Raw genomic sequence first — 16,683 nt, forward strand, 5'->3', positions numbered from 1 at the left:
TCATTTGTGTTCAGGGGCCAGTTGAACCCTCATTTTGGGACTTCGGTTGGTTTCTGCTCATTTGTCGGGTTGTTGTCTCTTTGATTCATTCCACATTTTCAGTCTCAATTATATACCTTAATATAAAAAAGACTGAGTTGTGGTATGATTGCCAATGAGACAATTCTTCACAAGAGATATTTTTTCCTTTTTAATTTGTACTACTTGCAGCTTCTGGTAGATACATTATAGTTGTATCGTAATAAAAGAAGCTACTGAAGCAGCACATCCTATTTTACTTTTTCTCTTTATTGAAAAAACTGAATAAACAATAAAAATAATCTAAATCTGGGCAAAGCAAGTCGATTTAACATTTAATTAGACAACTTACAAAGACATCAAAGAAATAACTTTTTAATTGATGATAATCATGCAATATTTTCAAAGCTTTACGTGTTTATATAATTCGTACATCTGAGATCACTTTGGCAGACACAGAAAATTGACTATCTACATTGATCGGTTGGTGATTGTGTTAACGTCCAGCCCCAAATATTGCAATTAGTCGTATATGAATGAACATGTAGTTGTATACATGTATGCACTTACCCGAAATCATGTTTCTTATTTTAACGGGCTGGCTTTAATCTTCAGGAAGACATGTATGATTTTACTTTTAGATTCAAAGTCTTATATGCTCTTTTTTCGCTAATGTGACCTACCGAATTAGACTATAATTAACCGAGTTTGTAATAACATGAGCTAAACGAAGGGTGCCGCTTACGGAGCAGGATCTGCTTACCCTTCCAGATCACAACACCCCCCGTTTTTGGCTGGGTTTATGTTGCTGAGTCTTAAGTTTTCTATGTTGTGTATTGTGTACTATTATTTTAAGCCATCATGGCCTTGTTAGTTTATTTTCGATTTATGAGTTTGAATGTCCCTCTACTCATTAGCCTTTTGTAGACGAAGTATTTTATTCCGGGATCTATGGTGGATTTATTTACAACCACATGATCGATGACTCATCAGCCAAGTAAAACCAGCACTAGTCTTTTGTGTTGCCATGGATTATAATTATTGTTATGGTCATAACTATAAATTAATCTTTTTACAAAAACCTGATTTTTTTAAATTCTAAGGATACTAGTCTAGAAATTGACAGCAAAAATGCAGTCAATTTTGTACATATATACCTTAACTGTTATAGATTAAAACCAAATAGACAAACAGATAGCAAGGAAAAGAAATGAAAAGTGTCTTGTCTAGGTATTAGAAGAACAATATATACATTTATTTACATTTAAAGAATAAAATATAGCAAGGAGCCCAAAATGCACGATTTTCATAACAAATCAAATGTGTTTCAGCACAACAATCACATCAATGCTCGTTATGATTTATACAGTTTGTCATCGTTCTGTCAATGAGCTGATGTTGCTGTTTTTGGCATTGATACTTGTTTTGTGACTGGATTCCTGTACCGCTTTTTAGCTTCAGGTGGTGACTTCGACGAGCCTGAATCTGACCTTTGACGGAAACTTTCGGATTCTGAGACAGTTTGTTTTCGAACGGATTTTGCTGAAGCTGCTCTTGGTCTATCCGACTCCACTACGAGGCTTTTTTTAAAGTCTTTTCTCGATCCTGAGTCGGTTCGATTCCTAAATTTGTCTGAACTTGATCCTACACGAGGTCTGAATCCAGTTGGAGAATCCGCTTTTGGAACTGACAACGATGTTGCAAGTTTTGATTTAATGATCTTTTCTTCAGCCTTACACATATTAGTTTTTGAACTAGTTCTGTGGATTATCATATCCATTCTCTGTTGGTTTGCCGACTTAAGCGGCCTCCGAACTGAAAGAGTTTCGTCACTTCCTGTGCAATCTACTTCCGGTATGTTCATTATCTTTCTTTTATTCTTGTGTAATGGTTCATGTGTTTTTAGTCGTAGTCCATGTCTAGTCATATCTAAATCCTCGAATTCAATCGACTTCCTCCTTTCTCCTATAGATCCTGGTACCAAGGAAGTGGCTTTCTTTTTTGCTGAAATAAATGATACATATTAGACCATTAGTATTATTACAACAAAGCAGTAATTTGGGTACACTGTTACCATGTCCTTTATTTGTTTGGCCCAGATAGCTTCAAAACAAGGTTGATATTTGCAAGGAAGACAACCAGCAAATAATTTTCTGATGATATGGTTCTGGAGCCTGTAATTCAGTGGTTGCCGTTTGTTTATGTGTAACGTATTTTATTTTCTTTTTAATCTATATAAGTAAGACCGTTAGTTTTCTCGTTTGAATTGTTATACATTGTCAATTCGGGGCCTGTGATAGCTGACTATGTTGTATGGGCTTTGCTCATTGTTGAAGGCTGTAGGGTGTAGGGTGGCCTATTACTGTTAGTTTCTGTGTCATTTTGGTCTCTTGTGTTTTGTGGAAGGTTGTCTCATCTTATTTTTATAAAAACTTTTCCAATGTCATTTAATTTAAAGTAAACATTTTATTCTTTTGACCGCCTTTTTACTATCATTTTTATATTTTTTTATGTAGCTGATCATTTGATAAATAAGTTCCGAATTTTAATTTAGCTCACCTTTAAAAACATTCCTGTGGTGAAAAAAACTCAAAAGAACCGATTTAGTTTTCTTTTATAATATGATAAACAGATCATTGAATTTGTTTTGTCTAACCAAGGTGGAGCTACTGAAACATTCATAGACCTATTTTTAAAGCAGACACAAACCTTCTTTTTTTTCGTTTTACGACGCCATTAATACTATTATTTTTTTCAAAGTTTAACACTATTTTTCCGATCAGAACTACTTTGCCATTTTTTTTCTATCTCTATAAAACGCTTGGTCTAACCTGTATTTAAGTTCATCTATCATACTATAAAAATGACTCTTACCAAAGAGAGGAGAAAGTTACCAAAAGGGATATTCAAACTTACAAGTCGAAAACAAACTGACAACGCCTTTGTAAACAAACAAAAAAAGACAAAAAGACAAAGAACACGTTACGAAACACCACATAGAAAACTAAAGATTGAGCAACAACTTTTCTTGAAGTCATAAAACCTTTCGAGATTGATTTTTGTACTCATACTCCAAGATCAACCAATCAAAATGCTAAATTTCATGCTCCGAGCATGATTTTTGTGCTTCAAGCACTCAGCAAAGTTTTATGACTTCATAAGAGGTGATCTCAATTGCTCCCGATGGGTGAACAGAGCTCCAAATGTGGCACTCATCAACTTTCCCTGTAATAAGTATCTTGTATCAGACCAAACATAGCATTGCTTACCTCTTCTTTCTTTTCTCTGTTGCACAAATCGTTTAGCAATATCTGTATTGTTCTTCTTCCAGAATACTATTAAGTCTTTTAACATCTCATCGGACAGCTCGTCATCTGAAAACGATGTGATAAAAAATATAAGACAACAAATATTCTAAACGTGTATATCACGAATTTATTTATTATCGCTATTCTACGAAATTTTCTTTTGGTCTTACTCATGGATAATTTTCTTTCGCAGCAAAGTAGAGTGATATGAATAACTATCGCTAGAAACTAAGGGCGCACGTGCTACTGTCCATAAAATTACAAACGTCGGCAGAAGTAAAATAGTTATAAACAGATTATCATAGGTCATCTCAACTTGATTGCTTTTCTAGCCGTATCGAGAGAGAAAATTTTGTTGAGATGACCTACAATAATCTATAAATATCGCTGCTTTTTTGTAACCATAACTTACAATTTTAAAAGTATCCACTTTAACCGCGAAAGACATAGAGAACACGAGAAAAACTTGGGTAGACAAAAGGGCAATTATGTTTCGGTTCATTTTTGGTACATTGTATCTATTATAGATAAGGATTCCTTCCGTTAAGGAGCTTTGTCGCTTTTTACAACTGTACAGGCCAGGTAAATTTGCTGCATGTTATTTGATATCCATGAACCCGATATGTCCTCCTTACCGAACATTTTTTGTTATGTGAAAGGTTTTTGAAGTTTTTTATTCTTGTAAACACATTTTCATTTTTTGTTTTGCTTATCAAACTGAACATCCAAATAAAGTAAAAAGAAGATGTGGTATGATTGCCAATGAGAAAACTATCCACAAGACACCAAATGACACAGAAATTGACAACTAAAATAGGTCACCGTACGGCCTTCAACAAGGAACCAGTCCCATATCGCATATATAGTCAGCTAGAAAAGACCCCGAAATGACAACTGTAAAACAATTTAATCGAGAGAAAACAAACGGCCTTATTTATGTAAAAAATAATGGACTAAAAACAAATATGTAACAAAACATAAAAAAAAGACAACCATTGAATCACAAGATCCGGACTTGGGACAGGCATACATACATAATGTGTAATTGGGCAGGGTTAAACATGTTAGTTGGTACCATAGTTCATTTAAGGTTAGACAGATTAGAATGGACATTACAATATTGTGATTTCAACTTTATTGAAGTAGTATTATGTTTCGTATCAATTATTGAAAATTGTATCAATATTGTAGATATAGAAAAGATTATTTTGTATACATGTGTCATTTAAATTGACTGTAAATAATACTTATTAAAAAAGTTAAATCTCACTTAAGGACGCCAAACTTATTCCTAATTTCAGATTATATATCGGGTATTGGACTAGAAACAAACAATTCGCTGTACAACACAACTATTAGAAATATGTTCAGTATTTACAGTTACAATTTACATGCATATAATACCAACAACCCATCATAAGTTCAAAGCTTAACACAATATATGCTACCCCCAGACGAGAGCTTCATCTTCATAATTCACTCACATGCTTACAAAAATGATACAGGACTATAATTGTTCTGTTTTGTTAATAAGGTATATTATGGGTTCATTGAAAACAAATTCCAAAAAGTTTATCAATGATTTTTTATAACAAAATCCATATTGTAAATTATTGTATAAGTTACAAGTGAATTTTAGCAAAATTGTATACGAATTGTAATTTGTGCAAGCTCTTTTTGTTCAAATTACAATTTTAACAAAGTCAAAATATTATACAAATTATAATTTGTACAAATATTTTGTACAGATTATAATTTGTACAAAATGATAACTTGTACACAACATATATAATGTTATGAAAGGGAATGATCAAATTGAAGATGTGTAATAGTTCGTTTGAGGTCTATAAACTTTCAAATTAAAGTATTTTTTAAAGTATTTTTTTTTTATATCTATAATGATCGATGTTTATTGTCGATTTTATTTTTGTCGAGACAAAAGCTGGTTTATTTTTTCTTCGTGGTGTTTGAAAAGTACATCATAATTTAGGTTTAATATTAAAAATATTTACAAAATAATGTTTCATAATGTTATTCATAACAGCGTTCATTTCTCTCTATATAATACTGTTTTTATCTGAAGTGATTTAAAAAAAGTACATTAGATAAAATATTAAAATATTATTCAAAAATTGAGGAGAAAAAAAATGACACACACAAAATTATTATTTATACATTTAAAGTATTTTTAATATGTAACTTTGTTTATTTCAAGGTTATTATTTTCATAAATAATAACTGATTTTTTTCTCAAGTAATTTTTAAAATAAGTGCACAAGTTCAAATATGAAATTAACTTAAAAAGTGAAAAATACACTCCCAATGCATTTGTTTTTCATTATATTCCATTTGAAAAATCGCAAAGGGTGCATTAAACGACTATATGCATTATATAAAACATATACCAGTAGGTATAAAAGACAAAAAGACTATTTGTGTTGTCGAGTATCACCTACTTGTTACATGACAAAACATTTTGACGGCTTTGTATAAAATTCAATGTTAAAAATCTTCGATTAAATTTCTTTTATTTTGTTTTTTAATATGTTACTTTCGTTAATAAATGGATTTGATCAAGATAAACGATACAAATCTTTTCCAAGGGTTGAGCAGTATACAAAGTAAAAGAAATAACAATGTACATCGTAAGCTGATCATGTTTTTCTTTGTCAGCTTTTTACATTTGAATTATATATTTGATAAACATTTAAAAATTTCACTCACACAAAGATGACATTTTTTATGTATGAAGTAAATTAATAATATAATGTTTAGATTTTTAACTTGTAAAGACTGAATAAGAAAAAAAGTCTTTTGTTTTATCGTTCTTTCTTTTAAAGAAATAGACACAAACACTATTTTGAGTTGTTTTTTTGCACCTTATTTTAATTTTGAGTATGGACGTCTTACTTCATGTTCAAATACAAACTCCGTCATACATTGGGAGTGTATCATTCTCTGTGCGCGTACACGAACCTGAATATTTATCTTTAAAAGGTTAAGGTGGTATGGGTGTCTTTCGCCATCTTGGATTGTAAAAAACAGAGAATCTAAGGTCCATATTTTCTATCTAGTTAGCAAAATTTGATGCAGGAATGCAATATTTAATGTGAATTTTCATTTAAAAGAACCAATTTATAAGAATATAACTTAGAAATATTAAATTTTTACAAGTGTAGATTATTTTTGGTTGTTTTTTTACTATTTTCAAATTGGCATTTTAAGGGGAGGTAACTCTTAAACAGTGCATTTTCTAAAGGACTCTACATGAAATTTTCCTATTTTGTCTTTTAGCCGGAAAAAACGTACGGTGACCCTATCTTTTCTTTTGATATTCTAAAAGCATTGTCTGAAAGCTTTCTTTTCCTAATTTATTATACCATTCTATCATTTTGTTTAGTTTCTATTCACAAAATGGTGCTTTTTCCTATATAATCCATACAAAATTTGTCATTTTGTCACAACCTGTAGCTTGAGAAAATGCGCGGTGACCTATCATTTTTATAACATTTTTGAACATGTATCAATAGATACTACATTTTGACAAAGTATGAACAAATTCTATCATTTTTATTTTAGACTCCCATACCACCTTAAGAGATGGCAAGGTTTTTATGACTATCAAATAAAGAATTTTCAATCTACACTTAACATGCCCATTTTTCAGTGAACGTTTCTCATTCTTCAGCCATCCCAGAGCCAATTTTATTGATTTTCATGATATGTTCTTTTCGATGAATTGCATAAAGCATTTGCATGGAAAAAACCACACCAGAAAGTTAAACAAAGAACAACCAATCAGTTCGTGTCATTTCAAAGTAAAATTAAAAGATAAGACCATCATATGCAAAGTAACGCAAACACTGCCACTACTGAACATGCAATTTTGCATTGATTATAATTTTGTAGTTATAACTTCATTGATCAGCTGATAACAATACTTCCGTATTTCTTTGTCAAGCTTGATTTCTTGTGTATGCTAGTACAAAGATACGACAAAATACTTACTGTATAGTCAATTTCACAAGTCGAAAAAGCAAAGTGTATTAGGGTAATACTTTAGATCTCCCCGTGTCAAAACGTTAATATAGTTTATTGTAAAAGCGCAATATTATGCCCAAATTATATCGTTCAATATTTGTTTTAAATGAATACGTCATGTTTCCATATTGTATAGGAAGGTATGAAAAGAAGCAACAACAGCAACAGAGTGGCATAGGAGTCTTGAAGAACGCATCTAGTTTAATTTAAAAAGAATAATGTGCGTTCTCTCGAACAATCACATTTCCATGTTTAGTGATCGGTGAAAATCTGGGTGAAAACGCTATCACAATAAAGTTTTGTGTTGGGTTTTGTATACGGTAACATGTTGTTAGTCCTTTCCTGATTTTATTTTGTTTTGTCATGGAACTGTCAATTTGTTTTCGACTTGTGTGTCGACTATTCCTTTGGTGTCTTTCGTCTTCTTCTTTAATAAACTAGGGTACTACATATAACATATATGCATGGTTAATAACCATTATAAATAAAATTTAAAAAAAAACTATTTTACCAGAGCTACCGCACAGACAGCCAGACGGACGCAATACCGGAAAACATAATGCACCCTTACTATCATAGGTGGGCCATACACAAAAGGTTAATTCTATGAATAACTTACCGTCGTCTTCGTCATCGACAGGTTTATGTGTTGATACTCTAAGTCGACTCATCCGACGTCGGAGTGCGATGTAGTCTGCGTCGGTTTTCACATCTAGCAAGTCTGGAGCCGCCATTTTGCAGCAAACTTCCAAGTGGATGTTTGATTGCTTTTTTCTTCCTTCGTTCACACAAGTTTTGCCCCTTTTCTTCGTACACACAAGTGTTTCTCTTTCCTTAATGTCAACTTGTTTTATAACACGTGTTTTGTTATTTTTTTCTTCTTTCGTCTATTTATTTCTGAAAGCTTCAACCCCTCTAATCTTCATACATATATATTCTTTCAAGTTATCTTAAATGATACAAATCGTCCAACTTAGTAAAGTTCCATAACCTACAAACACACAAAACCAATCTAATTTAATTCTGCGGATAATAATTCAGTTCCGAAACGTTGATAATTATAAATGAAAATAAGACGTTATCTCGAACCAATAATTGAGAGATTTGCAATTTCATCGGTCGACGCTTTACAGGTGTAATAACAAGTTTTTCTATTACTTATGTACATATACATACAAATGAACTTTTTAATATTTCTATCTGCTTATATACTCGTGTACCTATGTTTTTGATTATACACATGAGAGAGTGCTTTGTATGAGACCATTATTCTCGCTTGCATTCTCTTTTTTAAAGCGTAGTCAAACGGACAAGGACTTGCACATATTGTATTGTAACAATACACGTCGAAAAACATTGTCTTTTGCGTCAAACCACGCGTTAGGAGAGTCCTGTTTACTGGTATATATTTCAAATTCTGTTTATTGCTTATTCGTCCTAAATTTATTTTAGTATAATGGCAAAACCTACAGTGTTCGTAGAATCTTCAACTCAATGCATTTTCTTTATTGAATAATAATGAAAATAAGTTACGCTAAAGATTCACCAAAGGGTTTGACAATATTTCAGATAATGTTTAATTTAATATATTATGTCATGTGACAATGATTATAATTGAAATGTATGCAGCGTAAGATTCTTTGAATAAGGTTAGACAATATTTTACGAAATTCGTTAAAAGGAAAATCCTGTTCTATACCATTGTCTTTATTCCGGATTAAAAGGGGAACCAACAATTAGAGGGGTGACAAGCACCGACAATAATTATTTTAGGAACTTAAAATTTCAGGAATTGTAAAATATATTGTGTGTCTTGTAAATTTAATAAATACAGACTATGCGATATGGGTGTTGCTCATTGTTGAAGGTATTGAGTATTGGGTCTCTAGTAGAGATTTGTCTCAATGGCAATTTTACCATCTCTAATTTCTATATCGTGTAGTTTTTATTATAAAATAAAGATAACTAACTAAATGTTGGCCTTTATAAACAAACAATATATTGGATTATTGTTTGTAGCTTGCAATTTGAATTCAATTTCATTTATTAGGTGATAGCATAAATAATATGGTCAAATACCGAAATTTTCCAAAAAAATAGATTTTTTTTCCTTCATGTTCAGGAACATGAGAAACTTAGTTTAGAGTAAATGCGTTTACTTTGCCCTTGATATTTTGTGACAAAAATACACTTCTTCAAATAAAAGCATTTTTAAAATGTCCCGTTTATAGATTCCGTTGTTTTTTCCATAACTTTGAAACCCATGCATGGCAAAACATTTTAAGTAAATAATTCAACATTTAGTCCTTCAAATTTAACAACTTATCAGTTTGAGAAAGTATCTTGAAAATATAACTCGTGACGATTATTGCTAAAAAAAATCAGCACGAGCCGATTCCCCGGGGATAAGGAAGCCATTTGTGTCATTTAAAAATAATATAAAACCCAAATAAAAGTATAAAAAAATGAAGAAAAAAAACACAAATTAAAAAAAAAATCCTCCCCCAAAAAAGCAAGATTGTACATTCATGTAAAACAAGGATAGTCAGTTCCCATCATCAATTTCGGCTATCATTATAATTGAATGTTTACATTTATATAATTTTAGAAAAAGTATGATTATTAACAATAGGCAATTCAAAATGACAGAAAGGAGAAGTTAAATGGTAATTAAAAATAAAAATCTGTATAACAGTCGATTGAAATGAAGTATTCATTTTAGATTTATATAATTACATACTTATATCGACATACTAGTAGTTTAAAAAAGGGGGGTTCAATTGAATACTAAATGACATTGTATAACTATTTTATTGATTTTTATTGAATCCGCGCGTACTATGTAATCAGAATCGATCAATACTTAACTTTGTTACAAACAATATATGTATCAAATTTCTTTTTGTGTGCTATAGTTAACCCCGTACGTCAAACCTCATTATGCAGATTGTGTTTACTTTCTACTTCTTGTTTACAAAATAAATGGGTTTATGTCACTAGGCCATTACAGCGGTGTGATTTCAAAAACAAATGGAGTTCACTTGTACTGTTTATTAATTTCGTGCAAATTAACTGTAACAATTAGATCACGTAGATTGCGCCATTTGAGGAATTTATTAATTTTTCAAAACATATACCGGTATACGGTATACGGTATAATTCATTATGTACAGGGGCAGATCCAGCCATTTGAAAAAAAAGGGGGGGGTCCTAACCCAGGACAAAGGGAGGGTTCAAATTACATGTCCCCATTCAAATGCATTGATCGTCCAAAAAAGGGGGTTTCAACCCTCGGACCCCCCCCCCCTCTGGATCCGCGTCTGATGTAAACAATCCATAGAAATAACCGGCATCGTCAAATTGTTTCGAGGATGACAGTATTTTTTGTTCGCTACTCCGTTTCAAAACAACAAGTTTCATACAGACTGCCATAAATTGAAAGTGTATAAATAACAGAACTAAAAAAGCGAAAAAAACATAAATAGTCACTTACTCGATTCCTAACAGTTACCGTAAGTTACACTTCTAAAACAACAGTTATCTTCCCTTGTGTATTTCTCCGCTTATTTGGTAATCAAATTCTTTACAATTTCATGTATAATATATTAAACCTTGAGATACCAGAAGATTAGCTTGTTTGGTATATTTATCTTATTATCCCTTGATTATTCTTATGATAAGTGCAATAATCTCACACTTCTTTAAAGTCCTTTGTAGATGACAAAGTATAATCACAATCATTCAGTTTAAAGTGGAGGAACAAAGATTTAATTCTAATTAGAACTATTGAAAGTGTCAGGTTTTACAATGGTGGTAATGACTTACACATCTAATAAGAAAATCTGTAAAATTTATTTATAGTAATTCTGAAGACGATGATGCTGATAATAGCTTAATGTAACGAGCAGTTAAAGACAGACATATTGAATTGTCTAGTTTACTTCTCATGGTTATTTTTAAGAATCGTCTGTGGTTCGAAACTATCGTGTAGAAATCGACTTGCTATACTATCATATATAGTAGATACTTTTTGTGTCATTTGGTCCCTTGTGGGTAGTTGTCTCATTGGCAATGATATCTCACCTTCTTTTTTTATATTTGTACTAACAGATAAATCGAATGCCAAATATGATTCCAATACTTTTGACAATTTGATATTCTTATTGGACCATCTAAAGCACCCATAATACAATATGGGGTTTGAACTAAATAGCTCATAACTTTCAAATGTGTTGTTAGTGTTTCGCAGATATTTGTATACTACATTTGTAGTATGTACTAAATGAATTCATAAACATGACTGCGTTTCCTCCCATTTTCTTTGTTCTGAGATTTTTTTATGAAATAGTTCGGCTAATTAAACATGTAGTTTTCTATTTTTAACTTTAATCGGTTTTTTTATTATTGTGCCATGTATCCATGAATCCTGACTGGTGTATAGGGATGTCGAGTTTCGAGTGAGAGTACATTTTAAACCATTACCAAGTGGTATATGGTACGTTCATTTGGTTGTGCGGGATTTTTAAAAACGCGGCTACGTCCGGTTAGAAGGCTGACGTTTAATCTACTGCTTCGTGTTGTCAAATGCTCTTCAGATCTTAGCTGATGTTATTTGTAAATTATGCACATTGGCTTTAGATAAAAGTTTTGAATTGGACTTTGAATAGTACCACGCTCTATGCAAGTTAAAGCACCCTTGCCACAACTATTTCAGGGGTCCTCGGAGGCCTGTTTCTAGGGGAAAAGTCTATCCCCATCCACCTCATAATGTTTTCGATGCAGTGACAGTCCATTTTCCCCATTGATCCAACTGCTGAATTATTGTCGTCGTTAATGTGCATGAAATATATGCCACTGAACGTTAGGCAAACGACTATCAGTAAATTTACATGTTTCAACGTAATTAATGAGGTATGCATCTGTTGTCATACTCTCTTAGTAATAACAAGATAAGTATCTATAATACTAAAATTACGAGGTCCAATTTGTCAGCCGTCATCACGTTAAAACGACGAATCAAAGAATTCAACTTTATATATAACTAATATAGTACGAAGGTATAGATTAAAAATTACACCACTCCAGGCCCTTTTGTTTTCCACGTAATTAATATTGCCAATAATTAAGAAGTTCCGGGTCGAGTCCGATACCGATACCAATCGTATATTTACCTGTTGGCCCGAGACCACAATTAATTCCTCTATTAGTTCTTTATAACGTTTTGTCTCATTAAAAAAATTTGAACTATTCTTTTTGGCAGATCTTTTGTTTGTGTAATGTACAGTACAAGTCCAAAAATATGTCCAAGTTTCAGAAAAATTGCATGTTTACAACTTACAAATTTAGCCAATACACATCCATACCCCTATGGACAAGTCAAGAGATGTTCCGAAAACTGTAAATATCACCTTTTTGCACCTGGCCTAATCACTCTTTCCATATCAAAATCAGTTAAAATAAAACATCTAAAAATTTATTTCACCTCTCTTCTTTCATTTCCACCTTATAAAAGCTAAGAAATGTTTGAGAAAAGGAAAGAAAAAAATTTAAGAAGAAATACACTTAAATTAAAGGGAACTATATTCGTGAACAACGAAAAGTGGGGTCATTAATTGTGGTCTTGGGCCTATTAGACCCTTTTTCTTCAATATAATGCCCCAAAAAATGGCACGCATTAAGCTTATTCTATATCCAACTAGCATACCAAATATCAAATCAATCCGACAAGTTTTATGGCAGTTCTGATAGTTTTAATAACACTACCCTCAGGTTGATAATTCTAGGTATTTTCTGGCATGAAATTATAAAAACATAAAACTACTAGGAAAAGTAAAAGTTTAATAACTTTCTTGTTAAACATGATATCTTATAAAAGTAAAATGTCTATAGTAGCTAAATGGTTACATTTCTAGAATCTGAAAGAAAATTTATAAAAAAATATGTTTTTCTAATTGAAATTAAATTTTTTCTTTAATTATTTTTTAATTTGGTTAATATACCAACACTAGATATAAAAAAAATCCATTTAAAATATTTAAAAAGAAAATTTACTTCCAAAACTTATCTTAAAAAATTGCTTATCTTATCTGTAATAAGTAAAATATAACATAAACACTAATTAGTCAAATTTCACAGGTACTTGGCCTGTTTACCTGAGGTACCAATATTCAAGTGTATCATCAGGTCAGATTACATGTATAGAAAATTTCAAACTAGTGTAATTTCTTTATTTCTTGAAATATTCCTCTAAAATAAACTTTTTAGTGAAGTTTTCTGTTTAGTTTATCCTTATAGATAAATAGAATTAAATTTTTGAACAGATTTTTGTAAAAAAAACAGTTATTAAAAATTATACTGCATTTTGAAAAATAAATTATCTAAAAAATTAATAAAAAAAAAAATATGCTTCTTTGTTCAATTAATCTCTTAATAAATGATTAAGTAACCTATTTCAATAGATTTGGATAAAACAATCTTTATCTGAACCCCTAATAGTACATTAATTGGCTTAGTTGGATACTGCTAAGAAAACTCTGTTAATTCAGAGTTGCCTCTGAAGGTGGTCTCTTGAAATCCATGTCACAGACTGCATCAAAAGAAAAAATGTACATCAAAGCAGATATCATACAGTGCTTGATTATAAATATAAGGATGTCCAAAGTTTATGCTATCAGTCCAAGTTGTGATATTACGGATCCAGTTAAAATTTTTAAAATGTTCACTAAAGGTTATACCCCATATAGCAAAGGCAAGAAGAGGTCAAAGAAAGACAACTCTCCAAGAAATCCTGGATGGTTCCCTGTAGGCACAAGTGGTAGAAGCAGACGCCGGACGCCAATACAGATCCCTGATTCAGCTAGTGCAAGTACTTCCTATGTGCGGCAAACTTTACAATCTCCTGACTGTGAAAATGCTACTGGTCACATCTGTACTCTTCGACCGCAAGCGAATGCTAACCTGAAAATAGAAGAAAACAACGCATTACATTGTGGTATGAGATGGATAGACAGTCAACTGACAACCAGCTTGATCAACACTACTTATGATAAACATAAAATGGAGTCACCATCCTGTCCTAGGTTGAATGTGGACTATCATGAACAGAAAAAGTGGGGAACTTGCTGGCAGTATACCCTAAAATGCCTAACCTGTGGTTTTATTGGAGACAGAACGAAGATGTATAAAGAAATAGCTAATGGTAAACCAGGACCCAACCCAGGACAACCAAATGTAGCCCTTGCATCTGCTTTGCAGGATTGCCCAATTGGAAATACCACGGTGCAGCAACTACTTGCAGGAGTTGACACACCACCACCATGCCGAAGCAGTATGCAACGCACATCTAACAGAGTAGCAGCTGAAATGGTCAAACTTAACAAAACAGACATGGCACAGAAACTTGAACAAGTAAAAGAAGTGAACAGAAAGAGAGGTGTACCAGAAAATGAAATCAATATAACTGTGGATGCTAGATACAACAGCAATACAATTGTTAGTAAAAAGAAGCCCGGTCAGAATGCCACTCAAGCATTCGCACTTGGTATTGAAACAATGACAGACAGAAAGTTTATTGTAGCTGCAGTTGTGCAGAATAAGATGTGCTGGAAAGGGGCTTGGCTTAGAGGGAAAGGCTTTCCAATAGAATGTCCTGGCCATGAAGAATGTACTTCAAATTTATACAGAGCTGCTGCCCTGTCAGAGTATGAGCTGGGAAAAGAGATGGGAAACCAGCTAGGACTACAGAAATTTCTTGTACGGTATGTGACTACAGATGGAGATGGACGTTCAGCTAGAGGTATTGAAGATGCTATTAAAGCTCTGGAACCAATGTGGGAGGTAGAAAGACTCGCAGATCCAGTACATTTGGGGCAGTCTCAATTCAGGGCCTCTAATCGTGCTCAATACAGTGCGGGAATGTTCCATGGTAAAACAAAAGAAGAAAATAGACAACTAAAGACAGTGTTTAGCAAAGATATTAAGTGCAGATGCTCCATGATAATTAATAAACTGATGGAAAAGTACGACAAAAACATTGATGATATGAGTAAAGACTTACCAAAAGTTCTAGATGCAACTCTTCGCTGCTATGATGGTGACTGCACCCTGTGTCAGGAACATTCCATTGTCTGCAAAGGTGATGCTGCACTTAACTGGTGGAGTCGTTCCCATTACTTGTCCACATACCAAATCACTGCCCTGCAAATGGATAAAACAGACAAATTTTTACTACAAGAAATCCTAAAAATGAAACTAACAAAAGCAGCTGTTGAAAGTATGAGACTGTATGACAATACAAACAAAAATGAAGGAGTTCACAGAGCAATGAGTGTAAATTTGCCAAAAAATGTAATTTACTCCAAAAACATGGAAGGACGACTTGCCTCAGGTGTACATCGAAATAACAACATGCCAGGAACTTCAACCCAACTGAAATGTAAGAATCTAGGAGTAGACCTTTCAACTAGAAGTCAACTTTACCTGAAGAAAATGGACACTAACTTCAAATACAGTCAGGATTATGAACTGAGACCAGCAGTTCAAGAAAGGAGATTAAAGCAGAATGCAGAAAAGTTAGCCGAGCACAAAACATGGAGGGAAATGAATAAAAAGCATGATTATTACTGTAAAGACCAATTAGATCCACAGCCTGCCTTACAGTTCCAGGACCATGACAGCTACTGCAAACCAAAGCTCAATGCAAGACCTGCTGCTGACAGAGATACCAGCTGATCCACCTAAAGACCAACAGCAAACAGAATCATAAAAGGTCCTTTTAAGGGCCACACAAATATTAAAAAAAGAATCTGAATTTGTTGTACATCAGTCTTGAAATTTCTTTTCTTTTTCTCCCTCATTTCAATTTTTTGCCAGCCCTTCCCTTGGAATATTAAAATAAATGTACCCAATTAATATTTTACCCAAATTATTATTATCCATTTTCAACTCCACTCTACAGGGAGGGAGGGGTTCTGGGTGGCCCAAGCAGGAACAGGTTGAAACGCATGACTGTCGGCTGTTGTTGAAACCATGAGGTTCCAACGACAGATGCCCGACAGTAATACATTTGGAATTGTGGCACAGGTGCGAAACATCATAAGATTTATCAATAAAAATATTCTGATGATGCACCATGTAGGCAAGCCTGTGCACATGCATTTGTCTCCACCCTCTGGCATCTGGAAATTTACAATTTAAAACCCCATATTTGCCATTAGGTGTACATAAACCTGTCCAAATTTGACACTGCCCATTATAGCCAGGTGCAGAGCTATCATTCAGTTTTTGTCTATATTTTTGAAAAAATGCATCCATTTTG

At 32.7% G+C, this 16,683-nt stretch overlaps 1 protein-coding gene across 6 annotated transcripts in view; it reads right to left on the minus strand.

Moving 5' to 3' along the window:
• Positions 1–1,235: 1,235 nt before the first annotated feature.
• The window catches only part of LOC134686740 (uncharacterized), a 29,565-nt gene continuing 14,117 nt past the window's right edge, over positions 1,236–16,683 (minus strand). Inside the window, exons 1-4 of one of the 6 annotated variants that reach the window (XM_063546456.1) lie at positions 10,861–10,967; positions 7,987–8,316; positions 3,288–3,392; positions 1,236–2,022 (exon numbers count right to left, since the gene is read on the minus strand). In XM_063546456.1, the coding sequence (XP_063402526.1) occupies positions 1,403–2,022; positions 3,288–3,392; positions 7,987–8,101 (840 nt within the window). In that variant the 5' untranslated portion in view covers positions 8,102–8,316; positions 10,861–10,967 and the 3' untranslated portion in view covers positions 1,236–1,402. Of the gene's footprint in view, positions 2,023–3,287; positions 3,393–7,986; positions 8,538–10,844; positions 10,968–16,683 lie in introns of those variants that run through there. The other 5 variants (XM_063546453.1, XM_063546454.1, XM_063546457.1 and 2 more) reach the window with 5 other exon arrangements.

This window comes from Mytilus trossulus, chromosome 10 (genome assembly GCF_036588685.1).
Source record: "Mytilus trossulus isolate FHL-02 chromosome 10, PNRI_Mtr1.1.1.hap1, whole genome shotgun sequence".
Classification (NCBI taxonomy): domain Eukaryota; kingdom Metazoa; phylum Mollusca; class Bivalvia; order Mytilida; family Mytilidae; genus Mytilus; species Mytilus trossulus.